At 35.1% G+C, this 20,452-nt stretch overlaps 1 protein-coding gene across 2 annotated transcripts in view; it reads left to right on the forward strand.

The window, feature by feature from the left end:
• Window positions 1–20,452, forward strand: part of SCYL2 (SCY1 like pseudokinase 2) — a 41,379-nt gene that overhangs the window by 8,347 nt on the left and 12,580 nt on the right. Inside the window, exons 3-10 of one of the 2 annotated variants that reach the window (XM_068400610.1) lie at window positions 4,569–4,726; window positions 8,615–8,759; window positions 9,712–9,861; window positions 10,459–10,680; window positions 11,541–11,657; window positions 13,639–13,764; window positions 15,205–15,381; window positions 19,134–19,256. In XM_068400610.1, coding sequence (XP_068256711.1) covers window positions 4,569–4,726; window positions 8,615–8,759; window positions 9,712–9,861; window positions 10,459–10,680; window positions 11,541–11,657; window positions 13,639–13,764; window positions 15,205–15,381; window positions 19,134–19,256 — 1,218 coding nt within the window. The remainder of the gene's footprint in view (window positions 1–4,568; window positions 4,727–8,614; window positions 8,760–9,711; window positions 9,862–10,458; window positions 10,681–11,540; window positions 11,658–13,638; window positions 13,765–15,204; window positions 15,382–19,133; window positions 19,257–20,452) is intronic. The other variant, XM_068400611.1, reaches the window with a different exon arrangement.

Consider the following 20,452-nt stretch of genomic DNA (forward strand, 5'->3'; position numbering starts at 1 on the left):
ATGTGTTTGCATATTGAGTTACATTTGATTATTCATTAAAAAAATGCATGAGTGCGTATGGGTAAAATAGAGAACAAAAACAAAAGGGAAAACAAACATGACGTTTCTAAAATCAAGCACTCTGTTACCTTAAAATTTCCTTTGCTTTTATGTTCATGACTTACTCTTTAACATGATCACATTCATTTTTTTTCAACTAGAACACTACAACATTCAGTTCACAGGATAGATGGTGAACTGTAGTTATTAAATATTTTGTGGTGGGTTTTTTTTTCCTTCCTTATTGTTCTGTGCTTAATCTCTGGCCTTATCACTCCACACTATTCAAAACGTCATTGAAAAAAGAAGATTTGAGTTTCTGTAGCATTCATCACTATAGTGCCTGAATGTTTTACAGGTATTGTTAACATGCTTTCTCAGTACACAGTGAGGTGAATAGGAAGAGATATTGCTATTGCATTATCATTACATTTCCGCAGCTTTTAGTCCTTAATTTAGAAATACATTCTAGTTTTGTTTGCATCTTTTTTGATGCACAAACCCAATGTGTTTCTGAATTCTTGCCGTCCTCTTGGGGGCAGGAGAGAAACCGTGAGATGCCTTGGTAGCCTGATTGCCTTTTTCTGGTTAGGGGCAGAGGATATCAGGAGCTGGAATGGAAGTGATGGGGCACAGCTTGCTAAGAAGCACCAAGGATAGGTGTACTATTAATATTTCTTTCCCTTGGTCATGGCCTTTGTTGATGGACATCAGCAGTACTTCTTTTTCCTTGCATGAGAACAGAGTAGGACTTGCTTTTAATTTTGACTGCCTGCTGATCTTAGAATTATTTTTCTCTCTCTCTTTCTCCCTTCCCTTCCCGCCTTCCTTTTTTTTTTTTTTTTTAAGCAGTTGCATTAGCTAAGATAGGAGCAGGATCTTTGCATTCTCCTTAGTTTATAAGGTATATATGTGAATAAATAAGTGTTTTAAACTGTCAGTGTGTGTTTCAAAATGGTGTGTGTTTCATAAGGAATGCAGGATTGCAAACGGATTTGGAGGATGCGGTGGGTTGACCCTGACCAGCAGCCAAGCACCCACACAGCTACACACTCACTTCCCCACTCCCAGCAGGATGGGGGCAGAAAAATAGGAAGAAGAAAAGCAAGAAAACTCATAGGTCAAGATCCAGACAGTTTAGTAGGTGAAAGAAGAGGGGAGAAAAACAAGCAAAGCAAATTAAATTGCTCACCACGTCCCACATGCAGACTGATGCTCAGCTAGTCTCCAAACAGCAGCCACTTCAGAAGCCAAAACCCCCTCCTCCTTGCTCTACCCTAGTTTTTATCACTGAGCATGATGTATATAATACGGAATAACCCTTTGGCTAGTTCGGGTTAGCCGTCCCAGCCATGTCCCATCCCAGTACGAAGGAAAACTGCCCAGAGAAGCTGGGAAAAGGAAATTGGGGCATTTAGTGATTAAAAATACAAGGATAAAAAAACCTTTATGAAGGGGTATATTAGTGAATACCAAGTGTTTGGGTCAATGGTCAACAGAATTCCCTTGAAATACACAAGCACAATCAAGGAGAACTTATTTACACTTTTCTGTTCAGTGTCTAAAAGTGTTCTAGATGTGTTAATATGATTACAGCCGAGTTAAACCATGTCCTGTGTCTTGCATGTTGTGGATAATGGTTACTGCTGTTTTCACAGGTGACATTTAATTCCTTGGCAGAGGCATTGTAAAACTTAAACACTGATCTTTTCAGAGATTCATGTTAAAAATTCTGAATTCGTGGCAGTAAAAACAGATCTTTTCTTGAAGGTCTTTGTCCTGGCAAATATATACACAGTACACATCACAACATAGAGCTGTCTCAATCTCATCACTGAGCTTTACCTAACACCACTTTGAAGTAAAGCACTTGCCTTAAACATGTGGGAGGTAAGACAGAAGGTGCAGACTATCTCATGTTTGTGAACAGAACTGAGACTGGAACTTAGATCTCTTGAGTGGCCAGTCTAGTCCCCTACATACTTGTCCATACTTCCTAACCCAGGTAGTAGCGTTACCAGTATACTGTGTTGAGACAAGAGCATGTTGAGCAAGGTGTGTATACTTCCTATCACATAACGAATGAAAATTTGTGTCATTAAAGATAAGGGTTGTTTTGTCTCTACTTTTTCACTTTGTGGAGAGCAGTCATATTTTTTAAATATATTTTAGTCTTTTTATGTTAAATTTATTTTTATATCACAAAGTTGTAATTACGACACAACTGCAGATTTAAATAACAAGTAGTCATCTGCAGGAGGAAGCTACTCTTCCTTCGTACCTATGAAATGAAAAAACCAAAGTGGAAGCTCCCCTAGAGCTTTCTATGGAAAGAAGTAATAACTATGTAAGCCTTTGCAGGCTTTCATCTCAGTAAGTTTCCATAAAAGTAATTACAGGAAATAGAATCCCTATCAGCTACAGTCAGTAGCACTCCTTTTTGGGGTTGAATATCAGTTCTCGTAAAACAGAAACGGAAAAACAGAAATAATGTGTTCAGAGTCAAAATTTGACAGGGTTATTTGGTTCACGCAGCATAAAACAATGAACACTTTTAAAGTGTTTCCAAGCGTACTATATGGTTTCAGTGATTTTTGTGCATTGAGAGTGTGTTCTATGGCCCATGACTCAGTGATCTCTTCATTCTTCTGTAGGATAATATCTGGTGACTTGCAGGAGTTAAGATATTATAGTGTTGATATGGCATTCTGCAAATAAAAATCAATGTTGATTATGGAATTAAATTTCAGAATGCCGTATTTGGAATTTTTAATATCAAAACACATTTAACATTTTAGTGTCCATGAGCAGACAGAGATGGCTGTATGCTTTCTTCTTGTATCAGACATGTTACATGAAAATGAAGTATGTGACCTATGTTAAAGACAAAGTCACACAGCTCACAATATTTTGATTCTTGACACTCCACAGTAACTAGGTCTACAAAATCAGTGTGATAGCAATCATTTTCATACCTAGAATACTATGGTTTCATTTACATACTTGTATGTGAGCTAATTTTGGATATGTAAAAGTTCTGTCAAACTTCAAACAAACCATGAAGGATTTCTGCAAGCACCAATAGAACTTATTTATAGCCATCATAAAATATTCAAACCATAGCTCATGTCCCATACTATCCAATTTAAATATTCACTTTCTGATTCTTTTGACTTGTCATTAAACAGAAGTGCTTTCAGAAGTGCTGAATTAGTTTTAAATGTTGTTATTGGTCACGTACTGCTGAATACATCCACACTTTGTACTGGAAAATGTGTATTTTTTAAAAAGTGGATATAGTGTGTGTCTTCCATCCCATCATTGGTTCCTCCTTGCCTTGTGTCAATGTTAATGTTTGATTCAACACACTTGAGAGTTGGAGCAGGGAGCTGGTATGGATAGAAGCAGGAAAAGTGTACTTAGCTTAGTTAGTTATAGATGTTCACCTGCTAATGACTTAATGAAACAGGTACCAGCTAAAAAATATAAAAATATTGTTTATTGGACTGAATTTCTTTTTTTATATACCCTGTTTCTAGAAGTATTTTTTTTACATCAATAATGTAACTGTTCCTGTGAGATTTTAGTTAGAATAATGGTTATAAAATGTGCGGTACAAGAGCATAGACTTCCTCTTGGGACTGAAAACTGTATTTTCATATTATTTTCTACTGGTTTCTAACCTTTATTATTATTCATAACACTGTTGTAGGAGTATAAGAACATCTCTGTCTCATGATAAAGCTTTTAATTCCTTTTTTCTTCACTTGATTTATTTCTCTTTAATGGCTTCCAAGAGGTGATGTAATCTAATTTTTTATTTCACATCCAACTCTGTAATTTCAAAGTTTCATATAAATGTCTTAATTTTCTCCCACTCCATTTGCAGAGGTTGATTGGAAGAACTATTTTCCCTGTTTTTAACATCTACTACATTTCTGGGACTTCTTTTTACACATGTTTAAGCATAAAAAAAATTTGTAATGTTTTATCATGTGAATGATCTAATCAGATTAATTGATTGCTGTGACTATAAATTGTCTTTCATGAATGTCTAGTTTCATATAGATCGTACTGGTTTTGAGCAGAACGCTGAGACAAGGTCTGGTTCAATAAAGTACCACTTGATACATTTAATGCCAAATGAAAGCATATATGCTCATAATATTTTAATTGTTCATACTGGATGTAAATGCTTTCATCTACTTGAAATTAATCTGATGTCTGTCCTGTGGATCTGCTGCTTTGGCACTGTGGAGATAGTGGTCATAATTTACATATTATTGTATGTAAGATAAGAAGCAATAGTACCTTAACTCTTAAAATATATGTTCCAGAGGTTATATACAGTAACCTGTGTGATTATGACTGGGACAAATTAAGGACAATATGTATATATACATTGAAATATTTATTGCATTGGTGGGATTGTACTGTTGATTCAAAAAATGTGTATGTGTATGTAATTGTGTATAGGCTTGTTTTTTGGCTATGTTATATACCAAGTGAATTTTATTGCTTATTTCTAGGAAGTGGCTGTTTTTGTCTTTGATAAGAAGCTAATAGACAGGTACCAAAAATTTGAAAAGGATCAAATTATTGATTCTTTAAAACGAGGTGTTCAACAGCTAACCAGGCTTCGACACCCTCGACTACTTACTGTTCAACATCCATTGGAAGAATCCAGGTAAGCTGTAGTAAAGTTGAGGACAAACTTTTTTAATCATTGTTTTGTTATCAGACATAAAATATCTGGAACATTCAACACATACAGCTGATGAGATTCAAGTCTACTCTATTTACTCATGTGAGAATGGTATTCAGCTAACCCTCAGATTTTTTTTTCCCCCCAATCCGTAGGATGCATTTCTGTTGTGAATCTGGTGAATCTAATTAATAATCTATTACATGATCTTAGTCCAGTTGCAGCTATAAGGCTACACATGACCCTTACAGCATGAAAATTTGGTAGTTCAATTAATTTCACTTTTAAAGAACTCTTTTGAAAATAGTTTTCTTTCAAAAGGTTCTTCATACATTTGTTCCATTTATGAGATGTACGTACTTAGTGCATGTGAGTGTGGAAATTTTTGGTAAATTGTATGTGTTGTGGCCACATATGTGTTTAAAAGGTCCTCAAATGCCAACTGAGGGAGACAAAATTCAGTGTGTTTTTGTAGTGCTTATTTGATTTATGTAAGATTGGTCATTATGCACAATAATGGGTTAGTCTTACAGATTTATCATTCAACTGTGGTGATAACAGCACACTAAAACCTAACAAACAAATAAAATGAAGGTTTCACGTTAAAACAGAAAGCTGATCCTGATGCTACTGAGAAAGATCATGAAGGTTTTAGAGGTTTTTTCCCAAAGCAGTTTTTCTAAATGGTAGCCTAATAAAGATTCATGTACATTACCTTTCAAACTTCTACATTTTTGATTGTATCTGTTAACCTGCATTTTTGAGAATACTGTAGGAATGGTTGTTCATCTTTGCAGTGCCTGCTTTGGGAACGATTCTTGGATTAAATGACACTTGCATATTCATATATATATATCTTTCCTCCAGTACTAAACACATTTTGCATTAACAAGGGTTCAAAGCTGTCATTGCTCCGAGCATTTAGTATGCCCCTCACAAAAGCCTAAGGAAGATTAATTAGGTAATTGAAGACAGCTCTTGGTGCTCTACAACGGTAAACAAACTATTACACACTAAAGGGCCTTGGGTCATCTCAGTCATAGTGTCTGCAAGTGAATCCCAGAGCATACCCCAGGCTTCTTCCTAAAATTTTCACAGTATTTCAATTGACTCAGCAACTGTATCTGTAATTATTTTTTCCCTGAACTCTGCACTTCAGAAGAAGACGCTAAGATTCATATCTTGGAGTGTTAAGAAAGCTTTGATGATGTTCTTGTGAAGAATTTAAGCCTTTTGAGTAAAATTAACAGTTATGTCAGTTCTCATTTGTGAGTTTTTAGTAATGCCCTATGCTCTGCCTCAGTTGTTCTTCTCTCCATACTCAGCACACTCAGCTACTGGTGTTTCTACCAGCAAGCACTGCTTGCTGTGCCAGAAACTGATGTAACAGTTTTTGGAGGGGGTTCATAAAAGAAAAGTTTGCTTACAATATTTGTGTGTATAACCTTGTGCAAGCATGCTGTAAGATTTCTTTAGAGTTGCAGGTCTTTCCAGAGTGCTTATTCTTGAAGAAATCTGTCGTGGGCTCCTTCTGGCTAGACTGTACCTGGTCTTTATTTGTGTCTCCAAAGTACCATACAGTTGTGTTGAACTGCTTGCAAGTCACCCTTTATTCCTCCTTCGTGGGGCAAAGGGCTACTTGGTGTACCTGCACAGCTGAAGTAGATATAGAAAGAAAGGCCATACCTTTCTGACCCTAGTGTGTAGGCAGCTTTTCCACTATTAATAGAATGTTTCTACTCCAAAATATTGCTATTCAATGTAATTACTTTTAATATAAATATATGTTCTATATACTATGGTGTATACATTTTTACATGCATTTATGTAATGAATAACTTTATACTAAATATTTAATATAAATACAATATATTTACTTACAACTGGTCTTGAATTCCAGTAACAGCACAAATGAGCAATATTATTCTATATTTAATTTGTTATTGGAGAAAGGGATAAAAAAGCCAAATTATAAGTTCACTCATAATGTCATTGCTACCCATTAAAAATATCAGTAGTGTGAAGAGTCCCAGATACTTAATTTACTAGACATGCCATCTGTTGTAGTTTTTCCCGAAGCGTATGCATTTGTGGCCATCACTTTTATTTTTAACTTGTTTTCTTTTTGTTATGTTACTCTGAATTTCATTTTTATGTTATTCAGGGAACTGTTAAAGAAGGTACACTGTATGGCAGATGTCGGCTTCTGCAATATTCAATTGCTTTAATTAAATTTGCCCCATGCTTCCGTTACTCTGGTTTGGGTCCTTATTTAATTAGCTCTTAAAGTAAAAAATGAACAGCCATCTTTTTATTCCCTCAAAACAACAGCAATCAGAGGGTTTATGTTATGACAACCACTGAGTAACTGTTCCCTCGGTATTTTCTATCATCTGTGCCTTAGCTGTGATTAAATGTATAAGCACTATGGTAAAGCTGAAGTCAGATTGAAAATGAAGGGCTTCGTCTTTCTGTGCTCTGATTCTTCCTTGTGATTACTACAGAAACAAGTTTTATAGCCCTAGCTGTGTTAACAGAAACATGAAAGGGATGTTAACAGAATGGTAGGGAGAAAAGCAAGCAAAGAAGTTCTGTCAGGTTGACTGACACTTAGGATTCAATGTATTTTAATTTTCAGTTGTTTTTCCTTCAGAAAGGCAGTAGATAAAACTAAAGTAAAAATGAAATCTGGATGGGTAATAAGAGATTTGCATGTTTTATCAGCCTTATTACTTCAAAGAGAAAGCTTGTAAGTTATTGAGATACATAAAAACTATATGATAGATTCATGCTCAGGCATTGTGTCTTCTGTGGTATTTTTGATGAACAAAAAGTTAGTTTTCTGTCTTTTTGCCTATAACTTTTTATTCAAAAATATATCTTTATTATTGTTACTCAGTCTCAGTTTTCTGTGTTCATACCGATGCAGTATTTAGTGTTCTCATGAATTACTCATCCTTAAACCAGGTATGTGTGCTACCATCTGTATAATGCTTTCTCCAAAGAAAACTTAAAACCATTAAGAAGTGAGGTGCAGTGACTGTCCAGGGCCTCCAGTGCTGTGCAGACCAGTATGAAGAATGCGGATGTAAAGAATGACTCTGTCTGTGTTAGAAGTTTGTGAAACTGAGGCGTACATTGTTATCAGGACTTAGAAATTTGAAATTTTGAAGCACAGTGTTACAACCAGTTCACTTCATGTGCAGAAGTGTGCTTCATGTGTGTTTTTCAAACACCATTGACACAAAAATGCATAAACAGGACCTGTAGTTTTTTCATGAAGAAAACAATAGATAAAATAATTTAGAAAACAGTCATTTCACATTCAAACTGCAGTTCATACAACAAGCATATTTGTGTATGCACCTCTTTTCTGTTCATATGCAAAATAAAAGAATATTCAGGTGCTACCTTACGTTTTACTAATTTTTTTTCTGGTCATTGTCTGACCACATTAAGTATTGCTTCAGTCAGGGACATGTCAGTTTTAGGGACAGCTAAAACCTGATTTTACAAGTTTTAATAATAGTAAGAGTTATTTGTTTGATTTTTCTGGATCAAGACAAGGAAAGCATTGTTTTGTTAAAACTTTTTATGAAGCATTGTGTGCATCATTAGTAATATATGTGAATATTAGAGAATAAAATAAGATTATTTCTGGATTCTAATATTTTTGAATACTTCAGATATTTATGTATTTCTCTCTAGTATAATATTACTTACAAGGATACAAAACCTGAAATATAACATGTTTTTAGGTAGAACGAAGTGCTCTGGTAATGTGTAATATGTTTGTATGATTCTTTAATCGCAGTCAAGAGATCTATTACATTTATTTACAGGAAATGTTTTTATGTATTTCCTCCATAGGGATTGCTTGGCATTTTGTACAGAACCAGTCTGTGCAAGTTTAGCTAATGCTCTTGGCAGCTGGGACAACCTACCTTCTCCTTTACCATCTGACATTAAAGAATACAAACTTTATGATGTGGAGACCAAATATGGTTTGCTTCAGGTATGACACATATTGTCCTTATAGTTTTCTTGTGCTTTTAGTATTAATGATTATTCTATAAAGTTTGTAAACTGCCAAAGTTTTGTCTGCCTATAGTAAATCAAATAATTGGGAAGTGAGAGATGATAGTGCCCTGATCCCTGTAAGTATAAGAGAGGAAGAACACTGGAGGCTCTAAGTTGCTACTGTTTTTGCTTATTCTGACATGGAAAATATGAAATCAAATGAATTTTTATTTTCCATATAAATGTCTGTGCTACAGCTGTCTCTCCTATGCACCTCTCCTATGAAGAGAGGCTGAGAGAGTTGGGGTTGTTCAGCCTGGAGAAGAGAAGGCTCCAGGGAGACCTTATAGCAGCCTTCCAGTACCTGAAGGGGGCCTACAGGAAAGTGGGAGAGGGACTTTTTACAAGGGCGTGTAGTGATAGGATGACGGGGAATGGTTTTACACTGAAAGAGGGTAGATTTAGATTAGATATTAGGAAGAAATTCTTTACCGTGAGGGTGGTGAGACACAGGAACAGGTTGCCCAGAGAAGCTGTGGCTGCCCCCTCCCTGGCAGTGTTCAAGGCCAGGTTGGATGGGGCTTTGAGCAACCTGGTCTAGTGGAAAGGTGTCCCTGCCCATGGCAGGGGGGTTGGACTAGATGATCTTTAAGGTCCCTTTCAATCCAAACCATTCTATGATTCTATGAACTTTGAAAAGCATTTTTGTTCTTATGCTGTGATAGTTGATTGGCATTAGTAATCTCATAATCTCATCTGCTGATTACACATCAGTGTTTAATTTCCTTCATACATAATTTTTAAGACATAGCCCAAAATAGTGGTGAAAAATTATTTCTTAGTTAAGTTACCAATTTAACCATGACCACAGGAACAGAATTTTTGTAAATGTCTTACAGGATGTTTGGGGAAATATTTAACCTGAAATAATAATCTTTGATTAACAGGTTTCTGAAGGCTTGTCATTTTTGCACAGCAGTGTGAAAATGGTCCATGGAAATATTACTCCTGAAAATATAATTTTGAATAAGAGTGGAGCGTGGAAAATTATGGGCTTCGATTTTTGTATCCAGTCAACAAATCCGTCTGAACAGGAGGTAATAGATCTTTATATTTATCATCATTAAATTTCAAATTCAGATCTTTGTTTGAAACCAATTTCATGACCTTGCATTTCAGTACAGAATCATTTATTTAATATTCACCTCTATATTTTGTTGGCAAGAAGTTTGAGCATGTGGCACAGGTCTTTGATCATCACAGAAAAAGAACCTGAGTTGGCTCAGTGGAGTCAAAATAGACTAGTGATAGTTTCAGACAGAGGCTGAAGCCTGTCCTGCTTCTGCTCGCCTGCATGTTGGATGACATGCAAAGCTACCTAATTTAGTCTGTTGCATCCATTCAATACCTGGTTGCTATGTTGTAAAATGAATTTCCATCATAGCTCATGTTGCCTTTTACACTAGTGCTTTGATTTTACATTATACTTCACAATTCTAATATTCAGACTTAACTGCATCAGCTAATCACTCTAAGTTACAGAAACAGATTTTTAATGGTTTTGCCTTGCTCTGTTTCTGTTTCATTCATAATTGAATTTGAGTGGATTAATTATTTTTTGCTGCTCAAGTTTCTTATTTAATATGTTCTTTAAAAATACCTAATAAATGTACTTTCTTTTACTTCTCTTGTAGCCAAAATTCCATTGTAAGGAATGGGATCCAAACTTGCCATCCTTGTGTCTTCCAAATCCTGAGTATCTGGCACCAGAATATATTCTCTCTGTGAGCTGTGAGACAGCCAGTGATATGTACTCTCTAGGAGCTGTTATGTATGCAGTGTTTAATAAAGGGAAACCGATTTTTGAGGTCAACAAGCAGGATATTTATAAAAGCTTTAGTAGACAGCTGGATCAGGTATTTGTTCTATTTGTGACTATTATTAATTGATTTTCATATTTGAAAAGTTACTGTTTTAAAATAGATTTAAATAGTTAGAACACAATACCAGTGCTCCAACATAAACAGTCCGATAATGGTACCTTGCATCCTATCTTTATAACAAGAAAAAAGAATCCTAGCAAAATATGTGTAGAGAAGGTTACATGTACCAACTTTATAAACTACAAATTTCATTTTTCACCTGATTTCTCTGTAAACCTGTTGAACACTGGTCTTGTGGAATAAGTACTTTACCTGTTGGGGTGAACAGTGTGAAACACAAGGTAGTGAATAACCTATGTTGGACCCTTGAAGATGGCTGAGTTTAGAGTGTTTTGATCACTCGACATTGCAGTTGTTATCCACTTAGTTATCAGCTATTTCAAATTCTTTGTGGACTATGAATATTAACAGAAGACAGTTACCTGGATCAGCTGATATAATGTACATTCATATGCAAGTTTCCTTTGTCATAACTTCTTTGGGTGCCCATTGCCTTAATTGTGTGTACTGTATTTTAATGTGTGTAGACAACATCTCAGATAATAACATGTACCTATTTAAAAATGCTGGGTTTGTGTTCTCCAATAACCTGAACACAACGAGGAGTTGGAAACAGGGGAATGTAACCTGAAGCAGGTAGGCTGTTGGGAGACAGTACGACAACTATGAGAGATCAGAAGTAAATGGGTTACAAAAGGGGAGAAGGGGGGGACTTCAAAGGTGTGGGCAGAGAAACTATCAAGAGGACAAAGTATAGTCCTGTTGTATATTGGAAACAGTTATATTCAGGACTTTCTGACTTCATGGTGTGTGTGCTTAAATTAATTACACAGCTGAGCCGTTTAAGCTCCAGTACTCTTCAGAATATACCAGAAGAGGTGCGTGAACATGTAAAGCTACTCTTAAACGTAGCTCCAGCAGTCAGACCAGATGCAGATCAAATGACTAAGGTCAGTTCATGGAAAATACAGTAGCCATAGGAAAGAGGGAAAATAGTGTTTTGTTTGTAGAAACAATAGAGCTATTTTAAAGTGTTTTCCTGTTACTCATTTTAGTTGAAATGTTAAATATTTTTTAACTATTTTGGAAGTAATGATGTTAGTTGATGCCAAAAGTTATCCTTATGCTGACTTTTATTAATATGGAGGAAGTGGGTGCTGAGACAGAATTTAGAATAGTCATTCAATGCAACACTACTTTGTTGCTTTCCAATGCAGTTGCAAGTATTTTCTATGTTTTTATACAATTCAGTGTTTAAAACTGTGTTGGGGCAATAAATGTAAGGATTAACTTTTGGCTTATGAGTTTTGTTGTGTTCTTAAATATGCAGAAGAATAGCTTAAAATATACTTGTAGCTTGCTTACCGTAATAAAGCAAAAATTAATTGCAACTAGGATAATTTAAGTTTTAATTTGACAAACTTTTCCTCCATTTTCCTATCTGAAAGTAGAACTTAAAAGCATGATTCTTCCTTTGTCTTATACCGTATTTTTTCATACCTGAGAGCCTTTCAAGTTCCTGCTTATAGATTTGCTTAGCTAAACAATTGTCTTCTTTTCCTGTCATATAAAAAGAGTGTATGCAATGTCTTAACAGTTGGAAGAAATAGTGAGTGAAGAAGGGAGGGGGAACAGGTAGTAGTTCTGCCAACATATATGCTGAAAGATGGGAATTGAGGAAATGGGCAAATATTACTCAGGTATCAACTCACTTGTCTGAAGGACTACAACAAACAAATCTGTAAATGGTTGTATTAAGCAGTATGGTTTTATAAAGATGTTGAGTCTGTTTTACAGCATCTGCCCTGCAGACTGGATTGTAGGGTAGAGATATTGGAGTTGTAGTTCTAAAAGCAATTTGTTATGGCCAGCATGGCACGAGCTAAAACAGAGCTTGCCCTGCTCCTATCAGCTTCTCTTTCTGCCTTACAGCAGAGCTGCTTTAGATGTTTTTATATCCTTTCTTTTTGCACAAATTTTTCAACTGAAAATAAATTTCTAAATAGTCTGAGAAGACCGTGCTTTGTCTTTAACTGTTGTGAGCCCTTGAAGTTTGATATATCCCTCCCTAAAACTGAGAGCTAGCAGGAAAGAAGAATCTTACCCACGCAAGTTTTTGAATGCAGAATTTTTCATTCCAGTCTGTATAGGTTTGGGATAGACACTCTTCTACTCCTTTTGTTTATCTGCGAACTGAAAGCTGAATATTTGGGGATGGTTTTTTATATACAATCTTGTTATCATCATGCATTTTTATCAGTCTTTCATTAATGATGAAGCAGCTCTATCAGTATTAATATGATATACAATGGCTGGTTGATGAAACACCCTGGTATTTTTTTGGTGCCATCTTTATAAACCTGGTCTAATGCCCTCTTTGCTGAAGTAATGCAAACATGGGAGATCATGTGAAAAATTACAGTGGACAGGATTTGCAATTGAGTCTGAACATTGGAGAGAAATTTATGTAATTTATGTAATTACACATTTATTGCATATAAATGCTTGTTGATTCATTTTAAGTTTCCAGGGTGGTAGCCAGATCTGGATGGCCCAGTCGGTAATCCTTTGTTGTAATATTAAGTAGCATAATTATTCCTAGGAGAGCTTTTAATCAAGGTTTTTACTCTTCATTCCATTTTTTGTAGACAAAACATTATTTCATATACAATAAGTTAACTTAGATACACATACCATGCATGGGTTTCTTTAAAATGTTAGGAAAATTCTGTCTTAATAATCAACCTTTTTCTGTTTTACTACTACTTAGTATGTAAAAATGTACTTTTCTAATTGTTAGTTGCAGGCACACCATTGTGAAGGTTTGCTATAGTGCATTGAGGAAGTAAATAGATTATTATATCATGGAATCTTTGTAACAGTGTCCATGCTGTCTCCCTGAGGATAACAAGCTTTTAATCTTATTTTTAGATACCATTCTTCGATGATGTAGGAGCAATGACGCTTCAGTATTTTGATTCATTATTTCAAAGGGATAACCTTCAGAAATCACAGTTTTTTAAAGGGCTACCAAAGGTTCTGCCAAAACTACCTAAGGTATGTCTGTATGATCTCTTGAAATAGTGAGTTTAAACATATGTGAACATCTATTAACATTCTGAATCTGGGAATGCTGGACTTTGTGTAGCATTGTACCGTGATAGACTGCCATGAGACTGTCAGAATAGAGTAGTAGGAAAGAAGGGGAGATTAGAAGATAATTGGTGTGGGAATACCCCTCAGCTATCAATAATTCTTTAAACAAAAAATGGCAAATTGTGCTATCAGTGTGTGTAAGGAAGACATCATTTGTGTGTCCTCTAGTAGTTCACCCACTTTGAAAGGGAATTGTCTTCTCTCTGCTTACAAGGCTTTCCCTTTGTTTCCAGATGCTATCATAGCTCTTTGAAGTCATCGTGCCACCTTTTCTCCCAGTAAGATTGCTTCAGGTTTTTTCATAGCAAGGCAGTACTTTAATGATGTTGAATGATGCAAAGCTTCCTTCCCTCAACAGACTAAGTGCTTTCTTGTGCTAGCAGTGTTAGACATTATGTCTAGACTGACTCTTTTTCCTTTTGTGGTATTCTTTGATTTATATAAGGCATAATGCATATGTGATAGAAAAATAGTATTCGTTTAATACATAATAGAATAGCTGAGCTTCTCAACCATTGCATTAAATTTCTTTAATTTTAATTATGTTTTGAACTACACAGTGCAAAATTCAGACTTCATGTTTAATACTGTCTTCTTTTTAATTTAGTAATTTTTTTCCTTTAATCAGAAATCGTTGATGCTTTGAATTTGGAAATAGATAGGATGTATTTCACCTAACTTTAGACAGCCACTGACTGACCGAATCATCTTTAGGGCATTCATTTTTTTTTTCTGTCTTGAAAGTGTATTTTAGGAGGAAAGGGACTGTGCCCTTGAACTGTATATTTCTCTTTATTGACTTTAAAAGCATTTAAGGATGTCTAACTTTACAGTAAACATCCACAGTGTATTTTGTCAGCAGAATCCCATTTGGGAATGTACCTGGAGTTTTACAGGGAGGTATAGTAGGATTATGGTTTTGTTCAGTGAGTGACGGGGTACTGAAAAACTAATTATTTGGGGAGGGGGGCAGGGGGAGGTAATAGGATCTTTTTTAAGGGTCTTTTTAGGGTCTTTTTTGAGAAAGCATGTAGAATAAGGTTTTCATAATTCACGTATGTGACCGAAAGTCCTATTTTCTGTACATTTAATTGCTTTTTGTTGACCTTCACAGTTTTTATAGTCTCCAGTTATGTTTTGAGTGCAAGAAGAGAAAAGTAAGCAAAGTAGCACAGTGTAAATTATCTAGATTCCACTGTAAAAATAAAAATTCAAAATTGAAAATTGTCTGTCTGCTTTTTTGTAAATATCAGGTTAATACAAAAGCTGTTGAGCTGGCACAATAGTGTCTTACTGCAATGCGGTACAATGTAATGCATGCTTTTGTTTCTTTTCTTTTAGCGTGTTATAATTCAGCGAATTTTGCCTTGCTTGACTTCTGAATTTGTGAATCCTGATATGGTACCCTTTGTCTTGCCTAATGTTCTTCTGATTGCTGAGGAATGCACCAAAGAAGAATATATCAGGCTCATTCTGCCTGATCTTGGTCCTGTTTTTAAGCAGCAAGAACCAATCCAGGTATGTTAATATTGTTCAGATTACACTTTTTCTCTTTGGTGTTTTTTTCCCTGAAAAATGACTAATTCTTCTGTTTCCCTTTCCAGCTTCACACAGATTGCCCATCCTGCTCTGTAGTTATCCAAGCAGTCAGTCTTGATACATACGAAATAGATTTTTTCCAGGGAATTCACAAAGCCTCTACCCCTGCTTTTTTAGATGGGTTTTCTGAGGGTGTATTTGCATTTATAGATGAGATTAGATTAGCAAAAAGGAAACATATAATTTACCACTCAGTTCTTGGTTTTGGTTAGTTGTAGAAGGTGTATTTGTAAACATTTTATCACTTATCTAGCCAATCTGTGCAAGGTTGTACAGCACAATATTTGCACATATTCTACCAGTAGCTGAACCTATGATTTTTTTTTTCTTGTGTCCAGATAGCTGACACTGGGATTGTGGGGTGGAAAAGTTGTAACTTTGACACTCTCTTAAAAGTGCTGTTTATTGATGATAATAAAATAGTGTTTATTTGAGGGATGTGCACATATTTGTGAAATTTGTTTCATTTTATTTGGCAAATCTATTGTGTAAGTAAAATATGCTTTTTCCTGTTGTTTACGTGCATAAAAGTAGTAAGACTTTCTCATTACTGTAATGAGAATACTGTATTCTCGTTGCGTCCTTTTGTCAATACTATGTGCATGATGATTCCTGAGATTTCTGTCACAAAGTTAGGCATTGTGCCTCCACAGGTAAAAGGCAGCTAACGCGTTCCTTCTAGCTCACCTTGTTTTACTGCTGGATGCTGTTATTTCTCTGCAGAGCACTTAAGGGGCAAGATAAACATAGGAATGAACAAGTAGACCATTTATTTCTGGGTTTCAGAAAACTGGATCAGAGAACTGTCATTATACTGGGAAGGGGGGACAATTGTGTAACTGAGAATACATCAGAAAATCAGAACTACTTAATGTTCTTTACTTTGGGTACACTGGGGCTTTATGTTAGCATTGTTGTTGTCTTGAAAAAATTAAACATTTAACCCACTGAAAGCCACTGAACATCTTGTTTGTGCTGTTTCATCCTAAAAGGTAACATTGTGTTTTGCTACCTTTAACATCAGATTTGTGAGACAATCCTCGCCGCAAAAAGTTTATCTCAAAAGTTATATCTAGAATATAATGGGCACAAAAGCTGTTTTATTTCTTGAGAAATGAGGGAAGCAAAATACAGACTTTGGATCAGCTCATAAAGAGAGAGCTTTGCAAAGTTTTTCTATAGCTTTCTAGTTACCGTATGTTAAATTCTTATGTTGACTTTTTTAATGTACACTAAGTACTAGATGGCTTATTCTACTATTATTTCTATAGTCTTTTTAGTATGGCAAAGTTTGTTTAAGTAATCTAGGACAGGTTTTCAAAGTTAATATACCAGAAATTCGGGGAAAAAAAAAAAAGGTTCAAAGTGACAGAGGACAGAATTCCAGGTCTGACTGTGCAAGACAAAAACGTCCAGTTCCTGTGTGTTTGTAACTCGTGGAGAGGCGTGGACAGAGAATGTGTCAGTGTTTCTTCCAGATGCTCTCTCAAGATGTTTTAGATATGTATGAGGCCTGTTGCTTGGCTTTTGTAGGGTACTTGAGTTAGGAAGTGAATGTATCATAGGGAGGCTCCTGTAATTCAGTATGAAGAAATTGTTACCCAGTGTTCACTGTGTCTTTGTGTGACGGAATTTATAATATGAAAATGGAATATTTAGTTAAACTACTCATTCTCATCGTACTCTTGGAGTTAGCATGGAGTAACTGGTATGCTGTAAATTGTCATCCTAGCTTACTCTGACGTGGCTTCACAGTGTAGACAAACCCTTGATTTTTATCTAGGGGAATCCATGTGAAGTTAGCATGTGACGTGCTGTAAAGTCATATTATATTTCATTTCACCAGAGTGTACCCTGACAAGTACTGGGCTCTGTATTAATGAATGAAGCACACCTTTAGCATTATTGTTTAGAGTGCAACTGCTGGTGCTTGCTTATTAGATGGTGTGTTTGAATCTGTGACTATAACATCTTAGTTTCTACTTAAATGGATAAAAAGTATCAAATATGATCTTATAAAGCTAAAAATAAAAGTGGTTCATTGGAACAGCGTGAATTACGTTCAAGTTAAAGACAGGTAGAGAGAGATAGCAAAACCAATACAGCTTTATGTTGTCTTAGTTGAAAAGCGTTGACAGCCAGTGGAAAACAGCTGAACTGCTTCTGTGAAATCTAAATGACTATATAGTACAATGTTTAAATTAAAAGCAGGCTGATACATGTTTAGACATCTGGATCTTATTTCAAAGAATGTTTTCTAGTTAAATAACAGGTTTCGTTCATGTCCTTTTCAAATTTGCAAAATCAATCTAACGATTCTTCTCCAAAAATACACATTTAGCTAACACAGAAACTGTCATGCCACAGTATTACAGGGTTGCTAGACAAGAGAACAATGTTATGAGCACATGGATGTTTCAAAAAGTCAAGCTTAGGACAAATAAAAATTCTTTATTCAAGAATAATTATAAAATCTAACTTTAAAACTGATCTGATCCATCTCACCTTAATTCTTCCAAATTTGGGGATATTGCGTCTGAATCAGTGTTCATGGAATGAATGAATGAGTCTGTGTGTACGTGTGTACAGTTTAGGTAATTATAAATATACAAAAAGAAAGCGGATATTAACTGCAGTTTAAAAGAATTAGTTTTCTTCCCTGTAAAGGAAGCAAATGAAAGGGAAAACTTACATGTGGTCTTGGTATGCTTGTATTTCTACACTTTGATGCTTCTGTTTGTTTGACATACAAGCACTGATTGCTACATATTTTTAGACTTAAAAAATGAAATCTTTCCTCCTATGAAATACTTGTCTTTTTATTATGAACGTGATACCATTCACTACAATTTATCCATCTAGTCTAACCTATTTTTTAAAAGGAGTTTAGATATCAATGGATAGTCAGTGTCACCTGTAGCGTGTTGCCTCACCTATCTGAGATGAGACATGAGTCCTATGAGTTATGTAGCTCTCTCTTGGAGACTGAGCCTGGATGAGTAATTTAGAATAGCAGCTAACTTTTAGATGTCTAAGTCTAAGCAAGGTGAATCCCACTGTGTAAATGTGCTATTCTAGTGTTACTTTTGAGGTTAACGTGATGTGAAATTTTTTTGTTTGGGATTTTTTGTTTTATTATATATAATTTCCATGTGAAATAGAATAAAGGTATTTTGTGTCCATACAATAGCTGTAATATTCTTTTCATTGTGTCCCTATTTTGATTCTAGATACAGGTGGAATGCAGCATTTATATGGGGAGTTGTGGCAAATGCTTTGACAGCATTTCTGTCACAGTTTTTTGAAAGTTTAGCTTTTTCAATAGTGATGTGTGTATAAAGATTTTCTGTGGGTGGATTTTAACAAAAGACCATGTTGTAAATAGAAACAAGAACTCCCTCCTTAGCCATTATGATTTCTTATTTCAGAGGATTAGTCTAGAACACGCATATTTTGTTTGATTTATATTTGCTGTTTTTAAAATGCAATAATATGTCAAAGTGTTTTTTGTCTTCCATGCCTTCAGGCAAGCAACATGGTAAGTGAACACATTTACTGAGTTACAAGAAAACTTCTGAAGTTTTTATGATATGATACAACACACTTTAAATTGTAAGTATATGTTTCTGGAGTTAAAACTTTTGGCTTCTGAATTGTCATTCTTTTAATAGATCTTGTTGATCTTCCTGCAAAAAATGGACTTGCTTCTAACCAAAACTCCACCAGATGAAATAAAGAACAGTGTTCTACCAATGGTTTATAGAGCCTTGGAAGCACCTTCAATTCAGATCCAGGTATAGTAATTGCAGCCTTTATTTAAAACAATTTTTTTCTCTTTTCTTTAAGCTGATGTCCCAGCTTTTTGTGTACCCCTGTGTTTGTTTACTTGAAAAAAATGATAAAGCTGTGTAATATTCCTGAATGTTGAAAAAGATGAATTTTTTATTAAAGAAGATTTGTTTGAGTAAGATAAAATTTAGTTCCCTGATTTTCCAGGGAGCACCATTTGATTGTTGTTCTAATGCTGTTGTCCTAAATTCTGACTAGCCACCATAGCAAAAAGTAGGATGTGCGTTTATAAAGCATTGCCTGTGCCACAGAAACTATGCAGGCATGCATGCTCTTACCAGTCAGTGAGAGGTGGCTTGTTCTGAGGTCCCACTGGTAAGAACATGTGTGCTGACAGTTACCCTGGAAGACCTGATTTGCTATAAAATCATATTGACATACCTTCTGGTGACATTTTTATGTATCCATATTTTAATGTTTCTCTTTATGCTTTCTCTGCCTTTCTAAAGTTCTTTTTTTTGGAAATCATTCTTCCACTGGAATTAACTTCCAGTTAGCCAAAGTTATTTGAGAGTGGGAAGGGGAGATAAACAAAGAAAATATTTCTCAAAGAAGGATTTGGATAATCAGATGTGACTTTCACCTTTGCAAAACTTTTGCAGTATTATGGAGAAGGGTTTTTCTTTCTAAATAGGCTTGAGATTTTTCTGCATCAGTAGTTTGGTTGCTCAGATATTTACTTGCAACCTATACTTAATATTGCTGTCTCTTATATTTTGAGATGGGGCTGAAATTAGGTATTTTTATTTCTCTGTTGCTTAAGTATGTTTAATCTTTATGTGCTCTTTTATCTTTCAGCCTATCATTGAGCTGCTGCAGTGTTGTTGATAGTACTCATTTAGATTTGCTTCATTTATGTAGGAAAATGTTGCAGTTTGATGTAATAAAAGTTGTTTTTTATATAAAGGTGTTTTGTGAAAATGCAAGATATTCTTGCTATCCAAATATTTTATTATAGATTTATGAATACTCTTTTTGAAATCTATTTCTCAGGGTTCTGTCTGCATTTATTATTCCAGTTATTTTTAAGTAAGTCTGATAGATTAAGGTTAGCTTAGTTGAACATGATATTTCCTTAAATATTTCCTTAAAAGAAAAACTTAAGAAGACATTTTAAACTATTTTTGATCTTCAGTAATAT

Source organism: Nyctibius grandis, chromosome 5 (assembly GCF_013368605.1).
Source record: "Nyctibius grandis isolate bNycGra1 chromosome 5, bNycGra1.pri, whole genome shotgun sequence".
NCBI classification, from domain to species: Eukaryota; Metazoa; Chordata; class Aves; order Nyctibiiformes; family Nyctibiidae; genus Nyctibius; species Nyctibius grandis.